The following is a 21997-nucleotide window of genomic DNA, read 5'->3' as shown; positions in this document are numbered from 1 at the left end:
CAGGGGTACTATTAGTATTAATTATATCATATTTTTATACATTAAACTTCGTACCCCAATCTTCATGTTATTCATTCAAAAATTAATATATAGAAATACATGTATCTATCTACCTGGTGTCTATTACTTAATTGAGGCCTTAGTATAAGATATCTTCTTTCTAGTACAAATGTACTTTAAATGTACAAGCAAAAACTTAAATTCGGCACATAATAAAATTATCTCTGTCTCGTTATTCTCGGTCACTGCTCATTAAATATAATATTTGTAAAAGTTACATTTAATAAGCCATATTAAGTAATAAAAAAAGGGTTTTTTTTCAAGGAAGTTCGCGTTTCACAAGGTCGAGACGGAATGACATTTTCGTTACAACTTCAAAAATGAAAATGACTTTCTTTGGCAAGGTCCTTCAACACTAAATATTATATATGATTGATATGTTCAAGGAAAAGTGTAATATATAAATACAATAAAACGCCTTTTTAAATACATTCGATATCAGATAAGGTCAGGTCGTATTTTGATCAGTGTGAGAGATAATTTATCCTGATCGTAAAAAAGTTGATCATAAATGCAATTAACTTGAATAGAAGGTTGAAGAAAATCGTTCTTAAACAGTAAAATCGATTCAAACACTTGACAATAATATCTGAATTCTGTAAATCTATTTGTCTAATCTTTGTAAAAAGGTGTGAAACATAATTTGTTCATTTAATGATAATGATAGTGAGGAGGATTTTGAATTATTAAAGTAAACAGTTTTGGCTAAAATAAATAAGTTTTAACGATCAAAACCAATATCATTGAAGAATAATATCGAAATATTGTAATCCAGCTGATTTTTGTGTTTGTTGAAGGATATTTAAACATTTTGTGCACGTTGGAGGTATTAAAGATGGGAGATGACAAAGTTTCATGGAGGAGCGGCTGATTTATCAAAATCCTTTTTTCTCTTTCTTTTCGAAGCTATGATTGATGTGTAAGGAAATAGCAGTAGGTATTGAAATTTTAATCTGTTAAAGGGAAAGACAAGGTTGGAATAAAAACTTGATTTCAGAAAAAGAATACTATAAATAATAAGTCTGCAAATTTTCTGCCGCCAAATAATAATATTAAACGAATGATAACAAAATTTAACAAAATTTAAATCGCTAAATCACCGATTTTTACAAATCAGTAAGCGCGGCCATGTTTGTGTATTGGCCGTATAAAAACAGGTGCGCGTGATGTCATTTCCCCACATCTTTAGATTCATGATAAATCTAGTTGAATCGTAAGGAAATATTAATATAATAAAGTATTGACCAGACAATTTAATTTTCACAGGAGGTGTAGAGGAGATTTTTTATGGTTCAAAATACGTAACAATATCAAAAAAAAAAATAATAATAATAAATAAAGAAACGTACGGCTAGCCAAAAGTTCTAGCCGTACGTGAGTCACGAACGACTAGCCAGGACGCACTGTACGTATTGTCTAGCCGTACGGCACTTTTCAAAATTATATGGAAGTCGAACGTTATAAAATTGTTGATTTTCATGCTTATCATTTGTTGTTTTATTTGTATGAATTATTAAATCATTTTTGTTAATTTTAAGCACATGGGTCGAATAAAAAATGATCGGAATGGAATAAATAAATAAAAAGATCATTGAATGAAAAAAAACGGTGAAATGCAAAAATAATTATATCATTTTCAAAACAGTAGATAAATATCGAACATAAAAGCACAGTCAATCAATTATTTAGCCTTAATTAAAACCTATCCAGGGACTGACAATAGAATTTTAGTATGCCTTTCACGGAACATGCAAACTTTCCTTGATGGGCAAACTTCTATACAGTACCGTCGGTAAATGTTGCAATTATCAAGAGCCTAACAACAATCATTTTCAGTGTTTGCTGTTTTTTTTTTTGTTTTTTTTTTTTCATAAAAAAGGTGTCGAAAATTAAACTTAATGAAACAAAAAAGGATTATTATCAAAATTTTGTAAACTATTTCAATTGGTGTAAATGCAAGCAAAGGCTATTTTTTCTCGACATCTTGCGATGACAAAGATCAATATATATAGCGATCAAGGCGATTAATCTCTAAAAAGTTAACATCCAAAGACAATTAATGCTGTTTCTTGGTTAAAATCCTCGCTTAAAGTCATAAATAACATATGCATTTTCGACTTCCATAAAATTTTGAAAAGTGCCGTACGGCTAGCCAATACAGCGTGTCCTTGCTAATCGTACGTGACTCGAGTACGGCTAAAACTTTTGGCTAGCTGTACGGGCCCGTACGCTAGCCATTTCCATTATAAAAACCCTACTAAAACGTGTTCTTAATAGTACATATAATTAAAGTTTTGCAGATTGATTCTGACTTTCAAATTTAAAGGTGTGGACATATGTTATAATTGATGTACACATTTCAAAAATATAAGCAACTCTTTTGAAAAGTAAATTGTTAACATGTCTGTCAACGTATGATGCTGCGCATCGTAATCATAGCCTAATATTAACTGCAGGCAAATCATTTTTATTGGCTGCTCAAAAATCTAATTTGCATAATTTATTCATACAATTGCTGGTTCTTACTACTTATGTCTAATACTGCGCATTGTCCATTTTAATTGTTCCTAATTTGCACAAAATGCTCCTGTCACACTGTGTACTGACCATTTTTATTGCTCCTTGTATGCCTCTGTGCCGACAGACCTTTTGATCATGCACAATGTTGCCCTGATTGGTTAATCACCCTTGTCAAATATTCTTATGACGAAATAGACATCTATTTTTTACGCTTCATCAGTGAACTGAATGACCTTAGGGGGAATTAGGTTCCACACCTGTCAAATTATACTGTAGTAAATTACAGCACGTCATAAAATAGCAACACATTTTTTCAGTTACCAATAATCATTTGAAATATTAAGTAGATTTATGATTTTTTGTTTTATTGGATTAAATTTACGGTAGTAGTAATGCGTATCTGTCGGGAAAGTAATTTGGTAAGTAGATAACGTGGAAAAAAGCTTTAGGGAGCTGGATAAACCCGAGAATATGCGTAATTATAGGGGAATGGGCAACCTGTTGCTGTTGGTACCAGTTTTGACTGGGTGCCTAAATAACCTATATTTGGACAGCTTGTCTAGCGAAAATTAAGTACAAAATAAAAGGATATATCGTCAATTTGAAGAAGTTTCTCATAGTACCCAAATTAAATTTATGGTTTATCTTTGAAAATTAAGCAGTCATTGCTTAAATCATGTGGTGGGATCATCAGCAAGCTTGAATATCGGACAAATGATAATTTATGTCGCGGCGTCTTCAATAAAATAATCAAATTAATTAATTAAAGCAATTCAGTTCCATAATTATGATGTTTTCATAAATAATATATAATGTACGCAATAAAATTAATAAGTTCTTCATCAAGATATATTTCAGTTGTACCAGCGTGTACACCTATACCGGAAGTGGGTATAACACATCACAATCTCGGTCTCGTCTGTCTCGCGAGAATGACATAACGCCAAAATGGCGGCGCCCATGAACTTATTTCTCAAGTAAAAAATAGTGTCTTAAAACACGAATTTCTCTCTTATAGGGTTGATGTCAATAGGAAAATTGTCATGATTCCTCTTTTTAAATGATGAATATTTATATTAGACAGACATCAATCCATCCATTCCTATTCCTTTAAGAAGATTTTCTTCATAAAACCTTTCTTTTATCAAAATTTTGAATGTATATAAAATACGAGATAGAGGAAATAAAAGGCATAGCTCTATTACATGTCTGAAGATATAAATTATCCATTTATATTTTGTAACGGTATCTTCCACATTATGCCATTGCTAGAATTTGATAACCGGTTGTTTTTTTTTCTTCATTATTTCTTTATTTAAAATAACGATAATATATTTTAAAATGACAGGGTTTTTTTTGTATGATGTCCGTAATTTTGAAAACATCTACATAGATCTATATGTGATTACCAGTAAAAAGGGGACAGTAATACCCTAAACACCGAGATGACAGAGATAGGCGCACGAGCTGCTAGCTGCAGCAGACGACAAAAAACCAGCCTCTATCTCACTGACATGTCACGTGAGTCTACCATGACCCAAGCTTTTCAAGAGGCGGAAGAAGAATTCCTCAACGCGCTAAAACAACAAAATGCACCTGTTACCAAGGGTGATGATCCTTCCGACGAAGAAGATATAAATATTGGTAAATTATAAAACATTTCAAATACTTCTAGATATTATACTGAAAAAAGATTGTATTTCTTATAGCTTAAAAATTGACTTCATTGGTAACGTTTGTAAGGGAATACTCAACAATCCTGTAAAATTAAAAAAAAATACTATAAATTCTTTTTTTTAGGCCTTTTCAGCTTGCAGTTTAGTTTTTTTCTTTGCGAATCCTTGTTTTCAGGCGACTGTAAAAATACCGCAATGGATCCTTCACTTGAATTTCCTGTTAAGAATTTATCCAACTTAACGATTTAACTACATTCATAAAATGAGCTTAACAATTTAAATTAAATTCGAATAGATGTGAAAGAATTACTTCGGGAGAATCCGGTCCAATTAATTAATTAATGATATACTTAGGTATAATCAATCTGCGTCAATGAATAAAATATGTCATAGAAATTTAAGAGACTTTAACAGCCCTTCAAAACTTTTATATTGTCATCTTTATCTACTTCTTCTATTTCAAACGAATGTTATATTTACCTATGTTCAATTATTCGGTAGACGTGAATGAAACTACCCAAACTAAGGGTGCATAAACGCGTGCACTTTCACCTTTTTTCAACAACGTTTTCTAAAGATTCCGACGAGTTCCGTGTGATATTACAGAAGGTACAAGATCATGAAGATTCCCCTGAAGTATACAGTTCGACACCCTCATTGGTTCTATATTTCCCAATTTTAATAAGAGACTTTCTTTTTTTTTTTAAATTACTGCAATCGAACAAAATGCCGTTTAGTACAGAAATTTAAAAAATATAAATAACACATTATGATCATTTGCCACTAAGCCCGTCCAGATTGTATTTTTAAATACTTCCTAATCTAAATATCATTTCAGTAAAAAAAAGTATAGATAAGATATTTACAACAACAAAAAAATAGTAATATCCGAAAGCTTTTGCGTTCCTTCTTTGCGTTCCCCTACCAGTGCTTAATTCTGTCAAAATGTGACAAATGACAAGTTTTCACTGCATGATAGAAATGTGAAAGTACGGGGATGATTTTATCACCATGCGTGTCATATTTGTGACAAATTTTGGAAGACAAAGGATCAATATAGAAGTACGGATCGTACTTTGGTAACAGTATACTGTATTAGGACACTTTAATCAATGACTATCTTATATTGATCATTATAATCTTTTTAAGGCCAAGCAAACACAAACGTTTGGTTGTCAGTATCGTGTTTCAGTCCGCCATGATGTTTAAAAAGGAAAGAAACTCTGTTTTTCAGTGTTTTGGTGATTGTTGCCTGTTTATTAACACCTATTTGCGCAGAAATATCTGTAATGATTATTTAGGTAACTTACACATAAGCATGTGACTGTTAGTACAGAAATACATTAAAATTTTAAATTTAAATTTATATCATACACATTCTTTTGATTCTTCAATTTTTTTCTGGAAATAAATTACATGCGTTAAATAAAATGCGTCCAGTAGAGGAGAAATTCCTCATTGATAAAAAAAACACCTCATACAATCCAGCCTCTAGCTGTTGCGTGACACCCAAAGAGTTTGGTTGTTTGCAAAGAGTTTTGTTGAAATCTATTGTTGAGGTCAGACTGGGGAAAATTTATAGAGGTTATATTGCTGTACATGGGATGATTATGCAGGAGTTAAATTCCAAAAAGCATTACGAATCAAATATAAAATAAATTATACAATAAAGTAACTAATATAAAATGTAAAATTGTTTGGTTTTTTTCTCTTCTTAATATTTCATAAGCATTTCTCTCTCATTTGAAGATAGCAACAACAGAACAACAAAACAGAACAAATAGTTTATTCAGATTTGTACATAGTACATCATCTTGTATATACATATCAATAATTATATATGTCAACGTGAGATACAATAAGAACATAATTATTAGATATAAGCGGTTAGATATATAATCTGAAACCAAACAATTTATTTTCTGTACGTCTTAGGATATAAAACAAATCCTAGTTCAATATTTGACAAAATCTAAATGATTGAAACAATATTAGATTGTAGTATCAAATTACCCCCTTTACAAACTGCAACAATAAAAAGATCTGACAGTCCTGGTTCAATGTCATCTTGAGAGAAGAACGCCATCGATTCTCTTCAGTATTTGTTCTAATACATATGTATTTGAATGAGAAAAAATGGAATAATTAGGGCTTGAAGTTTAATTATATACATAAGAACGCTAAGAGGATAGGAATCTTTGATGTTGTGTAAATGAGAGCTTTGAATAAGTATCATAAGTGCAATTTATTTTATACGTTTAAATATCCGTACATTAAAATAGTATATATTTAAAAATGTTGGTTATATAACATCGAAAATAAAATATAGAATTTAGAAAACATGTTACTATTCGAGAGGGATATTTAAAATAATATAAAGATATGACGATGTCCAAGGCGGAGACTTTCAGTTTTAGACCAAAGTTGATCCGAGAGGAGACATTACTTGAAGGTATAAAGGAATATACAACTTCATTTTAGATGTTACAGGCTGCTAATTAAGACAGAAAACAGTTGTTGTTACGATGTTACGATGTTATGTCAATATGTGAAATTTAAATGGAGTTATTTTTGTCGGTTTTTTTTTCTCTCGAATAAGTTGACCATTTCCTGATTTCATTCGACTGTAAATTGGAGTACTTTTTTCAGAATTGTATACATTTTTAAGTAATACAAACCTCTACAATACTTTGATTACGTATGCGTTCTATACTGGTCAGTTTCACTCATTATTATTCTTTATATACATGTAAGCTATGGCGAAACTTATTTCCTACCTAATTAGAATCGTATTAGGCCAATAGAATATGGTTACAGGAGCCTATATCAAATGCTTGGGCCTTACTATGTGCCTTAAGAATAATTAACTTTTTGATACATTTCTTTTTTCAGATCCGCCGAGAAAATACTGGGAACCTCAGGACATAAAAATCAGATTATATTTACGAGAATGTGAGAGATTAAAGGTTTGTTATTATAACAATGACGACTGTAATAAAATAATAACTGCGATAACAATCATAACAATGTGATACAAGGTAACATATTGTATTTCTTGTTTATGGCATGCACATCGTGTATACATGTTTTGAGTTTTTATATTTTTATTTGATCGTGTTTACAAGTTACACAAAACAGCTTTTATCAATTGAAACAAAAATTCAATAGGCCTTATCCATATATTCTGAATATGTCCGCGTGCATTGATATCGAACCAGAATTTTCGACATTTTGTTACGTTAGTTGTTGGATTTTAGAACGTTTTCATTCAGTTGGGTACCCCTCTAACGTGTAAGATATAAAAAAAAGGTTCAGGGCTTACTCGTATAAAATGCTACTATGTTCGAGTTTACAATTAAGTTAGATTGAAATCTCGTTTGACAATATGGAAGATTTAATGTGTCTGCTTCTGAACCAAGGAGTCGTGGGTTCGATAACTATTTGAAGCACGACCTAATGACACTAGTACTGGTTAGGTCCAGGCAGCAGACTAAAAAATGTTAAATGTTAAATAATATATGTTGCAACAATCGACCTAAAATAGTTTAAGCATTGTTAAACTAAGTGTGCAAAGCGTCAGCAACATATAATATATGCATAAGGAGTTGCATCCGCTCAGTCTGATCAGGATCCATGATGTTCGCTTACAAACCCTTAACAAGTAGAGAAACTGATAGCGAACAACATGGATCCAGATCAGACTGCGCGGATGCGCAGGCTGGTCTGGATCCATGCTGGTCACAAACCCATTATGTTGGTTTTGTCATGACGCGGCTCATATTATTTTTTGTTGCTCGGTTTAAAAACTTATCAAACTTCCAGTGGGCAGTTTCAAATTCAGAACAGAACAAGTTCATGAAACAAATTACCAAATTTAAGCAAAGTATTAAAGAACCATATTTCTTTTCCAATTTTTTTTCATTAGTTCACATATAAGTTTTAATTGTATATTGATTCATGTGTGCATGGTTACCTAAACATGTTTTGATCTTCATGTTTTACTTTGATGGCTTACTCATGTTTGATCCCTATCATGACATGAAAAAGATAAAAATACATGACGTGTTGAGATTCGTATTTTATTTTGATGACGTAAAGTTTTCATTTTCAGGTGATACCAGTAAGTGCGTACCTAAAACAAGGAACGAAGAATTCTCTCAAAATAAAACATTATAACATGGGACCGAATGGAGCTAAAGCTCTCGCCGCTGCACTGTTGGTAAGTGAACAACAGAGTATGTTAAACCGATAGTAGCTCTATATGTTGTTTATACAAGAGATACTTGCTAAAATATTGCATTGCTTTTGTTATTTTTTTTTTCTAGTCAAACATTTATAAAATCTATTTCTAAGAATCATTCAGTCTAACAAATACTCACCACATTAATGTATTTATATTCACATATCTATTAATTACGTATGAATATTTAGGAACGTTATAAAACTTACTCTTGACCGGAATATTTCAGCTAGACACGGCTATCTCGTATCTCGACATAGAAGGTAACTCGATCACTTCACTCGGACTGTCCAGTATTAAAGAAGCTCTATCAGAAAATATGCATATCTCATACCTGGTAAGTTTCAACATCTAATATTTTTTAAAAGATTTCGCAAGAATATTTTACAATAGATAATTCTCAAAAAAAACCTGCATTTCCATGGATCTCTCGAGAAGAATTTTACTTTGGATCTGTCACGCAAAGTTCAAAATGGATATGCATATTTACAAAAAATCTCTAATGCAAGATTTAATATGGAAGATATCTTATTCAATTTTACAATGAATTACTAGTGCAAATGTTTCAAAAGTTCTGTCGCGCAATTTACAATGGATCTTGCATGCGTATTATTTGTCTAAAATGATACTAAGAAACAAAAAGATGCACCCAATTTCTCGTTTAAGAAAGTATATTTCTAAAATAGAAAAAAAATATTTAAACAGCTTTCACACTGTCTCTCCTTTTGTAATGCTAATTTTGCCTTACGTTATTATCTATATATGTTGTTTTACATATCTAAGAATATAGCTGACAACAAATTGGGAAGTCAAGGTGCTGAACTTATAGGATCAATGATGGCACATAATCACGTGCTCGAAATATTTGATGTTTCCAGTAAGTAGTCTCGCGCCTTATATAAAGTGAATATATTTATATGCTCAATAACGCATGATCGTATAAAATCAGATTGTTCACTTTAATCCCTAAAATTAAACAACTAAACACTTTGTCATAGGGAAGCAAATTTCGTGCGAGTGCTAATAAACTCGGTGAAGAAGGATTGGTTATAATCAGTCAATTTTCATGTCTCTTAGATAGCCTTTAAACTCAAAATACGATTCGATAATGAACGTATTTTTATATAGCTGTAAATGGTCATAGATTAATACATAAAGTTGTTACACGAATATTCTACATAATTATGTAGTTATAAATTAAGTCACAAAATGTTTCAATTGTTTTCAATATATTTATTTTTCTTCAGAAAATGGATTTCGAGATTCAGATGCTCATATATTTGCTAAAATTATCAGTGTAAGTGACACAATTTCTGTTCCATTGTTACTTCTCCCAGTAAAAAAATTGCAACTTCTATTGCAGAAATCTATTGAAATCTAGAAAATTCTTACTAAATATGACTAATTCGGATGAAAGAATGCAAAAACTATGGGAAGCTGCATTCCTTATAACTTCTCAAGTTACTGTGGTCCCAAAATCTGAATTTTTAACTATAAGACTTCATTGTGTCTTTAATTTTCGTTGTGTTACAGTTAAATAGTTTTACATCGCAACCATCTGTTACTATTAAAATAGACAGTAACTGTATTATATTATATTATATAAATAGTGTGCACACTTTCTTTGACTGTTGTGTACATTTCAGGAAAACAGAACTTTGAAAGAATTAATTCTTGCCGGTAACGAATTTGAAGATCGAGCTGGAACCGAATTTGGGACAGCTTTGGGTAAATTACCGTTACAATTGATCATGAAATAAAAATAAGATTATCGAATATGTCTTTAAAGGAACTCCACTGAGGTTTATAAGACTAAAAACATAAAATTTTAATTTTTCACATAGATAAACATGAGCACTTATAACAGAAATATAAATAAAATATAACCAAGAAATATACAAGAAATACATTGAAAATCATATGTTTGTGCTATTCTCAGTCCGATTTGAGTTAAAAGCGTTTAAACGCTTTTCAATTTTGTGTCATTTTTCACTATTCTGGAAAAACGAAGGGAGCTAATGATCTGAAATTTTGCACATACCTTATTAGTATAGTTCTACATCAAATGAAGTAATAATCTCAAAAAAATATTTCCATTCCCGTCATGTCAAAAAGTCCCTTTAATAAAGACAATGAAATAACGCAAACGTGCCGAATATATACTTAACATAACAAGTTTACTTAATTCCCATAAAAATGTACATGTATTTCGTTTGTTTTTTGTTTTTGTTTTTTTTTATTAATAAAAAAAATATTATAATATTGCATTGCAAATCAGGAATTCTTGTGTATGTCATACATGACAAGTTATATCGCATTTAGCGTTACTTTCATCAGGTAACAAGTAGCGAACATTGTTTGCCCTTCCTCAGGAAGTAAAAGTTAACTGTCACGGTTCAGAACTGTTCACTTATTACGGGAGGAAATGTGTGAGCGGCAGGATAGCTCAGTCGGTAGAGCCACGGAACGGTATTCCGCGGGTCCCGGGTTCGAGTCCCGGTCAGGCTGCACATTTTCTCACCCTGTGACATAACTTAAAGCTCAAATACACATACAAGAATGGCTAGATAAGTTTACATTTAGCTCTGTTATTATTACGAATGTGTTCAGTTGTTGTTATTTTGTTGTTTGATTGTGATAATAAAGTCTAAATTCTTAGCCGTAATTTCAGCTTCAAATGACATTCTTGAAAGACTAGATGTTAGTTGGAATCATATACGTAAGAAAGGTGCTGCAGATTTTGCTCAAGGTGTAAAGGTTAGAACAAAAACAACTTATATGTAGTACTTCACATTTGTTTTAAGCATACTGATCGAACCAAATAAGTTAATTGGACCGAAACTATACGTCCTAAATACAACCTTAATTCTAGCGTTCTTCCCATATACTATACGCCCTTATTTAAACATTCAAGCAATGGTTTGTCTCAATGTTCGTTGTACGTTGGTACAGCATCAAACAGCAGAATTGAAATTCTTAAAAAGAGGTATTTCTCAACACAAAAGAAACAAAATACATGAAATTGAATATGGTCATTACACTAATTGCAAATGCTCATGAAAAATACAACATCTCTTTTTTATTTATTCGTGTGTTTTATTTTTTTAATGACCATGTGTTTAAACTAACTATATTTGTTTTACTGTTTTGTTTAAGGAAAACGTAGGATTAAAGAAGTTGAATGTTAGTTTTAACGGTTTTGGCACAGAGGGTACAGCTTTTATGGGTGTGGCTCTTGCAACAAACCGGACCTTACTTGAACTTGACATGTCCAAGAACCGGATCACCGAACTTGATTTAAAATTATTCACCAAACAAATGGCACAAAACGACACTCTGCAAATTCTGCGGGTATTACAAAACATATTTTTATATCTTAATAACATTGTTATTTAAGCATTTCTCAGTACAATGTATTATAATTACTTTGGGAGCAGCTCACTTTTGTGTATCAAGTTATTATTTATACCACACTGTAAATGTAAAAGTCATATGGCGATTTCCAAGCTGTACTAGCATAGGACAAATCCAGGTTTCGGACGACTCATTAAATGTTGGACATTAGATCAACCCTAAACTCGCTAGATAGCTTCTTCGCATTAAATAGGTGGGATCGAACCCATTTGGTCCGTAGTAAACATAATTAACCATTTTGTCACATTAAAATTATTGACGTATCATCTGTATACATGCATTAATACCTGTCAGTGTTAATTTCAGATAGGAGAAAACCTTTTTAACGCTCTTCCTGCAATGGAAATATTGAGGGTTGTACTTGCCTTAGAAACGTCATCTATTCAAGTATTGGACTTCGGGGTATGTAGCATTATTAGGTTATAAGTTACAGTTTCAAACTTTGATTTCTCACTTTACTTATCGTAGGTAATTGTAAGTAATGGCAAACGATTTTAAATAATAAAGAGACTATTTCTTGCCAAACCCCTTCATTAAAACTCTATACTTGTCTGTACTTTCCAAAGTCAACTCATTTTTAATCACATAATACTTTAAAGTGAAGGGGATTTGCAATATCCTGTGGTTCTGCTCTAACACACGTCATTATCCAGTAGAATGTACTATAGTCACATTTTGGGATTCGTTAATAAATGAACATAAATGTAGAATTTCGCACACAATCTAACAAAATATTTATCATCTTTTGGTTGTTATCAACAAGCTAATGACCACTTTTTTCCTTCCACAGACAATGTGTGTAGATCAGTGTTTTCTAATGGTCCTTAAAGAACTACAAGATGTGAAAGATGTTAAAGTTATACATGGTAGAATACAGAATGTTTACCTGGACAGGGACATGATGCCTGTACCTGAAAATCCCGACCAAGACCTCACAGAATACAGCGGAACAACGCCAGGATTTAGTGAAATAGACAAAAGTGAAAAAGGTAAAACTTACGTTGTTGAGGAAATGGATAAAAACACTGAAACTGACAATGATGAAATGGAAGGAAACAATAAGGGAGATGAAAATGAGAAAAGAACTGATGATAGTGGTGAAACAAAGTTGGAAAAAGGGGAAGAAAAGGGTGATGAAGAAGGTATTGACTTTGATGAAAAGAAACTTGATGATGAAGTAGAAGCTGTAACTGGTAAACCTGAACCAGAGAATAAGGTCCAGAAACCTCTAGCTGATGATAGAGGAAGTGCCGGAACTCTTACACCGGATATATAGTTAAACTTAAATAATGTAAATGTTTCATCAGTAGTACTAGTTAATTATTTAATGTTCTTAGTACATAAGTCAAACAGATAAAAATGATAAATTTAACTATCTAAGTACATAAGTCATAGAGGATATTTGTTTGTTTTGCATGTAAGATTGAAATATAATTTCACTGAGTGAACATCAGATGCAATATTTTTACGATACGAGTGGCGTAGCCACGAGTGAAAATATAATAGCTGGTGTTCACGAATAACATATATTTCAATCTTATATGTAAAACAAATAAATTTTCTTTTTATTTCATGCCTTTTAAGTGATTTTAAGTATTTTTTACTGATTTTGCAGCGTAACGTCGCGCATTCTCCTTTGTGACGTCATCACATCATGACGTCACATCATCAATTTTGAAATATAGTTCTGTTTAATTTCTCTTATTTTGTTACATTTTTAACATGATGTATGGTGACATCGACTTTCTTTTCCTAAAGAAGCAAAATTTACGTATGACGGCATTTAATTCTACCTGTTATTCCATTTATTTATGACTTTCTTTTCATCCGCATTCAGATAAAGTCCGGCTACAGTGAAAATTATATTTTATAAATTTCACTTGTGGTTTATCAGAATTTATTTCATGCTTTCCAGTGTTTATTGTAATATATCAGATGATTATATTCTGATAAACCACTAGTGAAATTTATAAAATATAATTTTCACTGTAGCCGGACTATATCTGAATGTGGATGAAAAGAAAATTAAACTAAATGGAATAACAGACTGAAATAAGTGCCGTCAAACGTAAATTTTGCTTCTTTAGGAAAAGAAAGTCGATGTCACCATACATCATGTTAGAAATGAAGCAAAATTAGAGAAATTTAACAGAACTATATTTCAAAATTGATGATGTGACGTCATGATGTGATGACGTCACGAAGGAGAATGCGCGACGTTACGCGGCAAAATCAGTAAAAAATACTTAAAATCACTTAAAAAGCATGAAATAAAAAGAAAATTTATTTGTTTTACATATAAGATTGAAATATATTTCATTCGTGAACACCAGCTATTATATTTTCACTCGTGGCTACGCCACTCGTGAAAATATTGCATCTGGTGTTCACTCAGTGAAATTATATTTCAATCTTACATGCAAAACAAACAAATATCCTCTATTTATTACATGCTTTTCGGTGGTTTATAGAAATATATCAGTGATATAAAACTGGTAATTTCACTGTTTGAAAGTTTTGAATTTAAGCCCATTACCTTGTTTCAGTGAAATACCAGCGTGCACACTACTGGGTACCAACTTAATGATGTGACGTCGTAAATGACGTCACGTTGTATTATTATTTGGCGCGCTTTTCATTCAGTATTAGGTTTAATGTCTTTTTAAAACGTTTCTTTGCATATAATAAAAAGAAAATTTGTTTAGTTTAGTTTAAGATCGAAATATATTTCACCTTGTGAACACAAAAAGTTCATATTTCACTCGTGGCTGCGCCACTCGTGAAATATACCTTTTGGTGCTCACTCGGTGAAATATATTCCGATCTTACACTGAACTAAACAAATATCCTCTATATAATCATCTGATATATTACAATAAAACACTGGAAAGCATGAAATAAAAGTGTATTGTGGATGTTAAACAGTGTTGTTTACATGGAGCATAATACGAAACAAACCAAATCATTGAACGGTGTAATATGTAACACAGGGGATTCATACTGTATTAGTTCCAGTTTTGAATTGCAGGGTAGTGTCATTCATTTATAGACATAAATTTGTGTCATGCATTGGTATAGATATAAACTGATATCATTCATTGGTATAGACATAAACTGGTATCATTCATTATATTCATTGGTAGAGACATATAAACTGGTATCATATATCGATATAGGCATAAACTGGTGTCATCCCATTCCTTGTATATTGACTGTATATTTTATACTGACACTCCAGTATTTGTTAAGAATGTGCCTATTTGTATTGTTTATAAGATTTTAACATGAAATTAAAATAACTAATCTAATGATTAGATTTCTAAATAAAAATATACAATTGAAAATGACTACTGGTTTACATGTATATTCCCATCAATATAAATAGTGGCCAAATTCAACAGTAATGGTATAACTGTTTTGAAACTGCTCTTGGATATTTTTATGTTGTAACAAAGAAAGACAATAAGTTCAAATAACAGTTCAAACTCTTTATTTCTCATATCACAATCACAGGATTATTTATTGGATGGTCTTGAATGCAATTTCTATAGTGTCAAAATCTGAATTTAATAAATATATATCTTATTCTTTAACACTAAGCTAGAATGTTCAGATGACCCATTATATGTTTTCTATGTCTAAATGTTATTAAGAAATACATAAAATATACTAGGCCATCTGAGTAACTATAAAAAAGTAATGCAGATATGCAGAAAAAAACTTGTTACATTAATAATATTACCAAAGTGCATTGAAGAGATTTTTTTGAGTGTAAAATCAAAATTAGATCAGACGTACTACTTTCACAGGTGTCATAGAAACAAGTAAAAATGTAATAACTGCTGGGCAGGAATGAAAAATTATTTGACTTTACGCATAACTAAAACAAATTTTATTACTATTTACAAATCTTTTTAAATTTAAAGGTATCAACAATTAAAACCATTTAATGATTTCTGATGTTCTTAACAAAGTACGACATCACAAAATAGCAGATATTTTTCACCTGTTAACATGTATACATGAGTTGATGTTTCTGTGCTTGCAGTTAACATGTTTCTGTTGTAATTTTCAATTATTAATTACAAATACAACTCATCTAAAGTTTGGCTACAGTTAAAATATATCCCAATAATTAATGTACTGCACTGTGAGATTTCATCATAACAGAATGTCTTCAGAACTGAAATCAAATTGTGCATGCCAGATTTTTTCCTTCAAAAAGCTGATCGAAATATAAATGCATAATTTCATCATAAACAAAGCCTATTCATGCTGTTAATCTTACACTATTTCTTATATTTGTAATTTCCCATATAGAACCACCGGGTCATAATTTCACAGTCATGTAGAAGCACAAATAACTGCTACAATCTTATTTATTTTATTGATAACTACCAATATCAGACATGACATCCTGATTCTAAGTATTTACAGAACCTACTGTAGAATGTTTAAGATCTGAATCAACATGGCTATCTTTATGTGCTTCAGTAACATCCTGTTTTCCTGCACTTGCATTGTCTTTATCACTGTCTATTTCTATTCCTAACTTTTTCATCTGTGACACCATGAATTCATCAATGTTTATTTCATTGCTGAGATCAAGTTTCTGGTTTAAGAAGGATCCCCAGGACATGTATCTACTTGTGTTCATTTCATATTCAAGTAAATCGTCACTTCCTGTCACATTAGTTAAAGAATCAAGTCCGATAACATTCAGATCTGGTAGCAGATCATACAGTTGAGCACATATTGCCTCACTGCATTTAATCTTATGACAGTTTGTAATGTTGACAACTTTCAGATTTCTGAAATTCATAAAATGTTCAAGGTTAGTGTTAGCCTGTTAGGCTTACATCACTTTGCAATATTAGTTCAATATACAATGTAAATGTACCTAGTATCAAGAATTTATGCAAATTTTCTCTTTTGTATATAAGAATGTTGTGTAATACAGTGTATCAGATATAAGACAAAAGACTGAAAATATCGTCATATGTTGTGTTTAGGACCAGCACGTCTATTAGTGTACTAACACCATCGTCGGATACCCATAGTTGATTAACATGCCATCAAATAAAAGTGAAAGATGTTAATGGTCTGGCCGATATCAAAGCACATGTCACATGATATTTTTTCTTGCACATTTTATCATATCTTAAATGGTTTAATTTAATAAATTAACTTTTCATTAAACTAATGAAATTTCATAGGTAACTATTTTCTTATATAATTGCATGAATTTACAACTTCACTCATAAAGGGAAAAATAAAGTCACCCTAAGCACATGCACAGTTCATTCAAACAATGTGCATTTGTAAACTGAAACAAAAGGTTCACTTACTTTAATCTATAGAGAATCTCAAGGCCATTATCTGTTATTTGAGGACAATCACTGATATCTAAAGCCTCTAAATTAGGACAGGTCTGTATAATCGTTTCTATGTACCAATCATCCACATATTTACTCTTTGATAACCGAATAAATTTTACATGTTCCAGTTCATCTGAAAAAAACGAAACAATAACAACTACAAAAATCTATTTTCAGAATATTTAACTGTTATTCCCACAAACCTCAAATGCTAGAGGTCCTTGCAGAAGTACCTACATACAAAATATCAACAAGCCAAGGTGCTACAAAAAACATTGTTTATTTAATGCTTTCAGGTACATCTAGCATAAAATAAAACAACAATTGTATTGTTAAGGTGATGAGACTTCAGATGAGCAAACAAAGCTTAAAATGCTATTGTTCTATAACTAGACACTTACAAAAATATTGTAGACCTTCATGCAGGAAAACTATATTAGATACATCAACAGCCTCCACTTTGTAGCCTTCTTCATATGTTGTAGGTAATGGTGATGGTTGATGCTCAAACTTCTGATACCATACATCATCATCTACAAATTTCACCTTTCCACCAAGTTTTAGGAACATATGTGCAGCTGCTAGGTCTTTTCCTGCCTGTGCCACTTTGACTTCATCATATCTGCATGAAAAATATACAACTTAACTTTTATGTGTCATTCCTCATATAGTACTTCTCCCTCTGAGCGGATTATAGAAGGCACTCTGGTCTTTGTCAAACTTTGGAGTGCCAGTTTAAGATTTTCAGCTAAAATTAAACAGTCAACTAAGTAATGCATTTGCAACTGGTTAACTGGGATTGATGTGCTTGAAATAAACTTTGTTTTCTTTATCTAAAACATACATTAAACATAAACAAAACATACATCAATTGTTATGAAAACATACATCAAATGATAACATAAAGAAGCACTTGCAGTACTGAAAACAATGTACATGCAGGAGGAAGCATATTTTATTAAAAATGAAAAATAAGTAGTATCTATATCATATATATAACAAGAGCCGGTTGAACCCAGGTGATGCTCCCTGAATAGATTTTGAACACAGAAAAGTAAACCTCTTGTAGTGTCAGAGTTATGTCACAGACACATTTCAAAGTGTTTAAATGAACAAAGGGCAGTAATTACAAAATAAAGCAAGGCAGAGTTATGGTTCTTTTGCAGTGCACATCTACCCAATGAGATCTATCTACCTTCAAAGTCATGTTCATATCTATTATACTTTAAAAACCATGTCCTGGACAATGTTCAAAGCGAAAAATGAACAAAGGGCAATAACTACAAAATTAGGCAAGACAGAGGTACTTTTGCACTGCACTTCTACTCAATAAAATCTATTTACCTACAAATATTCATGTTGATATCTCTTATGGGTTTAGAGTAATGTCCTGGACAAAGTTCAAAGTGCAAAAATGAACAAAGGGCAATAACTCCAAAATTAAGTAAGACAGAGTTACGATTCTTTTGCACTGCACTTCTATTAAATGAGATCAATCTAACAACCTACCAAGTTTCAAGTTGATAACTCTTGTTGTTTCAAAGTTATGTCCCGGACAAGAATAGTGGATGGACGGACAGACAGACAGACGGACAAAGTGGCGACTATATGCTCACCCTTTGATGAGCATAAAAATATCTTTACTGTATCTATATGTAGAATGGATGAAAATCTTTATTTCACCTCTTGTACTCACCAAAAAGATTGTACACATATGCCTTATATAAATGGTTATCATAAATGCATATGACATAATTTACCTGCTATGTTATGCAATAGATAGCAATATAAAAGCTGAAAGAAGAAGAGGTAGTCACTGAATATTCTAAAACTATAAAATTTTGACTGTTTTTAACTTTGCTTATTGTTTATAAAAGTTGTAAATATCATTTTATGAAATTTGTGACCTCATGGGTTTAATTGTACAGCTTATGCATTGAGTGATTGAATAACATATATAAGAGACATGAAGAAAATAAACGCTTTATTTGTTTGCCTGACATCCTATGCTTGTAAATAGACACCCATGATAATACATTGTTTAGTTGTTGGGTTTAACATCGCACCAACACAGTTTAAGTCCTCATACAGCCGCTGTCCAGCTTTACGGGGAGAACGCCCCAGTGCCCCCGTCATTATTAAAGGAAAAAAGGGGATCTGTGTAAAAGCGTTTAATAAGTAAACTTGATAACTTTCTTAAAGAAAATCCCAAAGGCTAAAAAATTTAAATGGGGAAAGGGAAGTGGTTTGAAGTCCTTTTTTCATGGAAAGGACACCCTTAAATACATGTACATTAATTTTTATTAGTTTTATATATGCGGGGCATTTTATTAAGATATCACCCTTTTTTTTAACAGATTCAGGTTTTACTCTATCTACATGTATTTATGTGTTTGGGAAAAAACATGACAGCAAAATTTAATGTAAACTTAAATGTTCTGAAATACCCTACGTCAGTAAATAGTGCCTTAATGAAATAACTTGTATGGTAAATGAATATCTATATTATGTTTTTTTGTAACATTCTTGTCGGCACCTGCCATTCTTCTGTTTCAAAATCCAATTCAACCTAAATGATTCTGGTCAAAGATGCCTTAACAAGAGCTGTCAGTATGACAGCATGCTCAACAACTCTCAGTGCTTGATAGTAAAACAGGACTCGCTGGATAAACGTTTTTGCTTCAATAGTTTTGTTGATACCAACTTGCATGCAAAAAAACTTAACGAAAGTTTGACACCAAGGCCGGGGTGAGCACAACAGTGCTCCCTTTAAGTCATATAGTCGAGCTAAAAACTTACTTCTGTTCTTCTTTAATATCAACAAGCTGATTCTTTTTGACATAGGCCTTTAGTTCTGAAATTATACATAACAATGTCAGATTTTTATGCTAATATGATTTACCTCAGGCTACTCATTGTAATTTCTTAGTAAAACATATCATTTTGATAGTCCTTTCCTGGCATAAAAGTGAAAATTTGTTTTTGGTTTGGATGTTTTTTTGCTATATGTTTTTAAGTCACTTCTTATAAAATGAAAATCTATGGGAATTTCAAGCTTACTGACAGGGGAAGAATAAGTTTCCTCATTACTGATTTTTTCATCCCCTAGTAAAACCTCAAAATTCCATATGTTAGTGGATATTTTTTTCAAATGATAGAAGAACAGTCTTAAAAAAAACCTTAACAGCCCCAGGGACGTTAATAAATGAAACAATTAGGTAAAATACTTCAGCAAAAATATTTAGAAGAAAAAAGTTTTAATTAAATCAAAAACAAGAAAAGCATAAAAGAAAACAACTAATGGTAAACTTGTAATCATGAAAGAGCCATTTGGGAGTGATTTTCAGTCCAAAATAACTTTCTTCTTGTAGGAAAAAATACACGTTTTTGTGCAACTGTATTGATTTGTGTGGAACACAAAAAGTAACTCTGACCTGAATACATCGTGAAATACCTACACAGTATTGACATGTATAAGGAATCTTAATTTCACCCCAAAAAGAGAGAACTAAAAATACTATAATACATGTTAATACTGTAGGATGTATTTAAGTCATCCATATTTCCCAGTTTATATAAAGCCGTGGAATCATCAAGATCTGGCTATATTCTTTAAAAACACAGGACAATTGCATAAAGCTGTGACTATATTCCATAAAAACAGGGACAATTGCATAAGCCTGTGAATCATCAAAGATCTGGCCTATATTCCTTAAAACACAGGACAATTGCATAAAGCCCGTGGATCATCAAAAGACTGGGCTATATTCCTTTAAAACACAGGACAATTGCAAAAGCGTGAATCATCAAAGATCTGGCTATATTCTTAAACACAGACAATTGACATAAAGCTGTGAATCATCAAGATCTGGCTATATTCCTTAAAACACAGGGACAATTGCATAAAACCGTGAATCATCAAAGATCTGCCATATTCCTTAAAACAAGGACAATTGCATAAAAGGCCGGTGAATCATCAAAGATCTGGCTATATTCCTTAAAACACAGGACAATTGCATAAAGCTGTGAATCATTCAAAGATCTGGCTATATTCTAAAACACAGGACAATGCATAAACTATGAATTCATCAAAGATCTGGTCTTATAATTCTTTAAAACACAGGACAATTGCATAAGCTGTTACTATATTCCTTAAAAACACAGGACAATTGCATAAAGCTGTGAATCATCAAAGATCTGGCTATTATTTCCTTAAAAAACACAGGACAATTGCATAAAGCCTGAAATCATCAAAGAATCTGGCTTATTTCCCACTTAAAACACAGACCCAATTGCCATAAAGCCGTGAATCATCAAGAATCTGGCTTAATATTCCTTAAAACACAGGACAATTGCATAAAGCCCGTGAATTTCATCAAGAATCTGGCTATATTTTCCTTAAAAAACACCAGGACAATTTGCCAGAAAAAAACTGTGAATCATCAAAGATCGGGGTATATTCCTTAAAAACAGGGACAATTGCATAAAAGCCGTGAATCATCAAGATCGGCTATATTCCTTAAAACACAGGACAATTGGCATTAAAGCTGTGAATCATTCAAAGATCTGGCTATATTTTCCTTAAAAACACAGGACCAATTGCATAAAGCCGTGAATCATCAAAAGATCTGGCTATATTTCCTTAAAACACAGGACAAATTTTGCATAAAAGCCGTGAATTCATCAAAGTCTGGCTATATTCCTTTTAA

The 21997-nt window shown here is 31.7% G+C and overlaps 2 protein-coding genes across 3 annotated transcripts; one reads left to right on the top strand and one right to left on the bottom strand.

Annotated features, from left to right (window-relative positions):
- Nucleotides 1–3952: 3952 nt before the first annotated feature.
- Nucleotides 3953–13824, top strand: LOC132722554 (leucine-rich repeat-containing protein 74B-like). Of its 2 annotated transcripts, none has more exons than XM_060707064.1 (11): nt 3953–4224; nt 7149–7222; nt 8368–8475; nt 8726–8833; nt 9280–9373; nt 9744–9793; nt 10143–10224; nt 11168–11253; nt 11653–11847; nt 12217–12312; nt 12701–13824. In XM_060707064.1, the coding sequence occupies exons 1-11, from the start codon at nt 4026–4028 to the stop codon at nt 13184–13186; spliced, it is 1578 nt and encodes a 525-aa protein (XP_060563047.1). In that variant the 5' UTR covers nt 3953–4025; the 3' UTR covers nt 13187–13824. The 2 variants fall into 2 exon arrangements, with proteins under 2 accessions (XP_060563047.1, XP_060563048.1); XM_060707065.1 differs by lacking the exon at nt 3953–4224 and adding an exon at nt 6148–6708.
- A 1559-nt stretch (nt 13825–15383) lies between these two features.
- Nucleotides 15384–20216, bottom strand: LOC132722555 (distal membrane-arm assembly complex protein 2-like). The gene is made up of 4 exons (XM_060707069.1): nt 20088–20216; nt 17690–17910; nt 17259–17421; nt 15384–16721 (listed from the first exon to the last, which is right to left on the bottom strand). The coding sequence occupies exons 2-4, from the start codon at nt 17856–17858 to the stop codon at nt 16334–16336; spliced, it is 720 nt and encodes a 239-aa protein (XP_060563052.1). The 5' UTR covers nt 17859–17910; nt 20088–20216; the 3' UTR covers nt 15384–16333.
- Between the last annotated feature and the right edge of the window lie 1781 nt (nt 20217–21997).

This window comes from Ruditapes philippinarum, unplaced genomic scaffold, assembly GCF_026571515.1.
Source record: "Ruditapes philippinarum isolate M1 unplaced genomic scaffold, ASM2657151v2 ctg4979_1_1_1_1, whole genome shotgun sequence".
Taxonomy (NCBI): Eukaryota; Metazoa; Mollusca; class Bivalvia; order Venerida; family Veneridae; genus Ruditapes; species Ruditapes philippinarum.
This window is presented reverse-complemented; position numbering and strand designations above follow the sequence as displayed.

Excerpts from the sequence above, each read along its gene's own strand:
- LOC132722554 (XM_060707064.1), top strand. The coding sequence starts at position 4,026 with ATGACAGAGATAGGCGCACGAGCTGCTAGCTGCAGCAGACGACAAAAA. Across the intron at positions 10,225-11,167 it reads CGAATTTGGGACAGCTTTGG|CTTCAAATGACATTCTTGAA; the intron begins GTAAATTACCGT and ends CCGTAATTTCAG. Across the intron at positions 11,848-12,216 it reads ACACTCTGCAAATTCTGCGG|ATAGGAGAAAACCTTTTTAA; the intron begins GTATTACAAAAC and ends TGTTAATTTCAG.
- LOC132722555 (XM_060707069.1), bottom strand. The coding sequence starts at position 17,858 with ATGTTCCTAAAACTTGGTGGAAAGGTGAAATTTGTAGATGATGATGTA. Across the intron at positions 17,422-17,689 it reads TGAAGGTCTACAATATTTTT|ATGAACTGGAACATGTAAAA; the intron begins GTAAGTGTCTAG and ends CGTTTTTTTCAG. Across the intron at positions 16,722-17,258 it reads GAGATTCTCTATAGATTAAA|AAATCTGAAAGTTGTCAACA; the intron begins GTAAGTGAACCT and ends TATGAATTTCAG.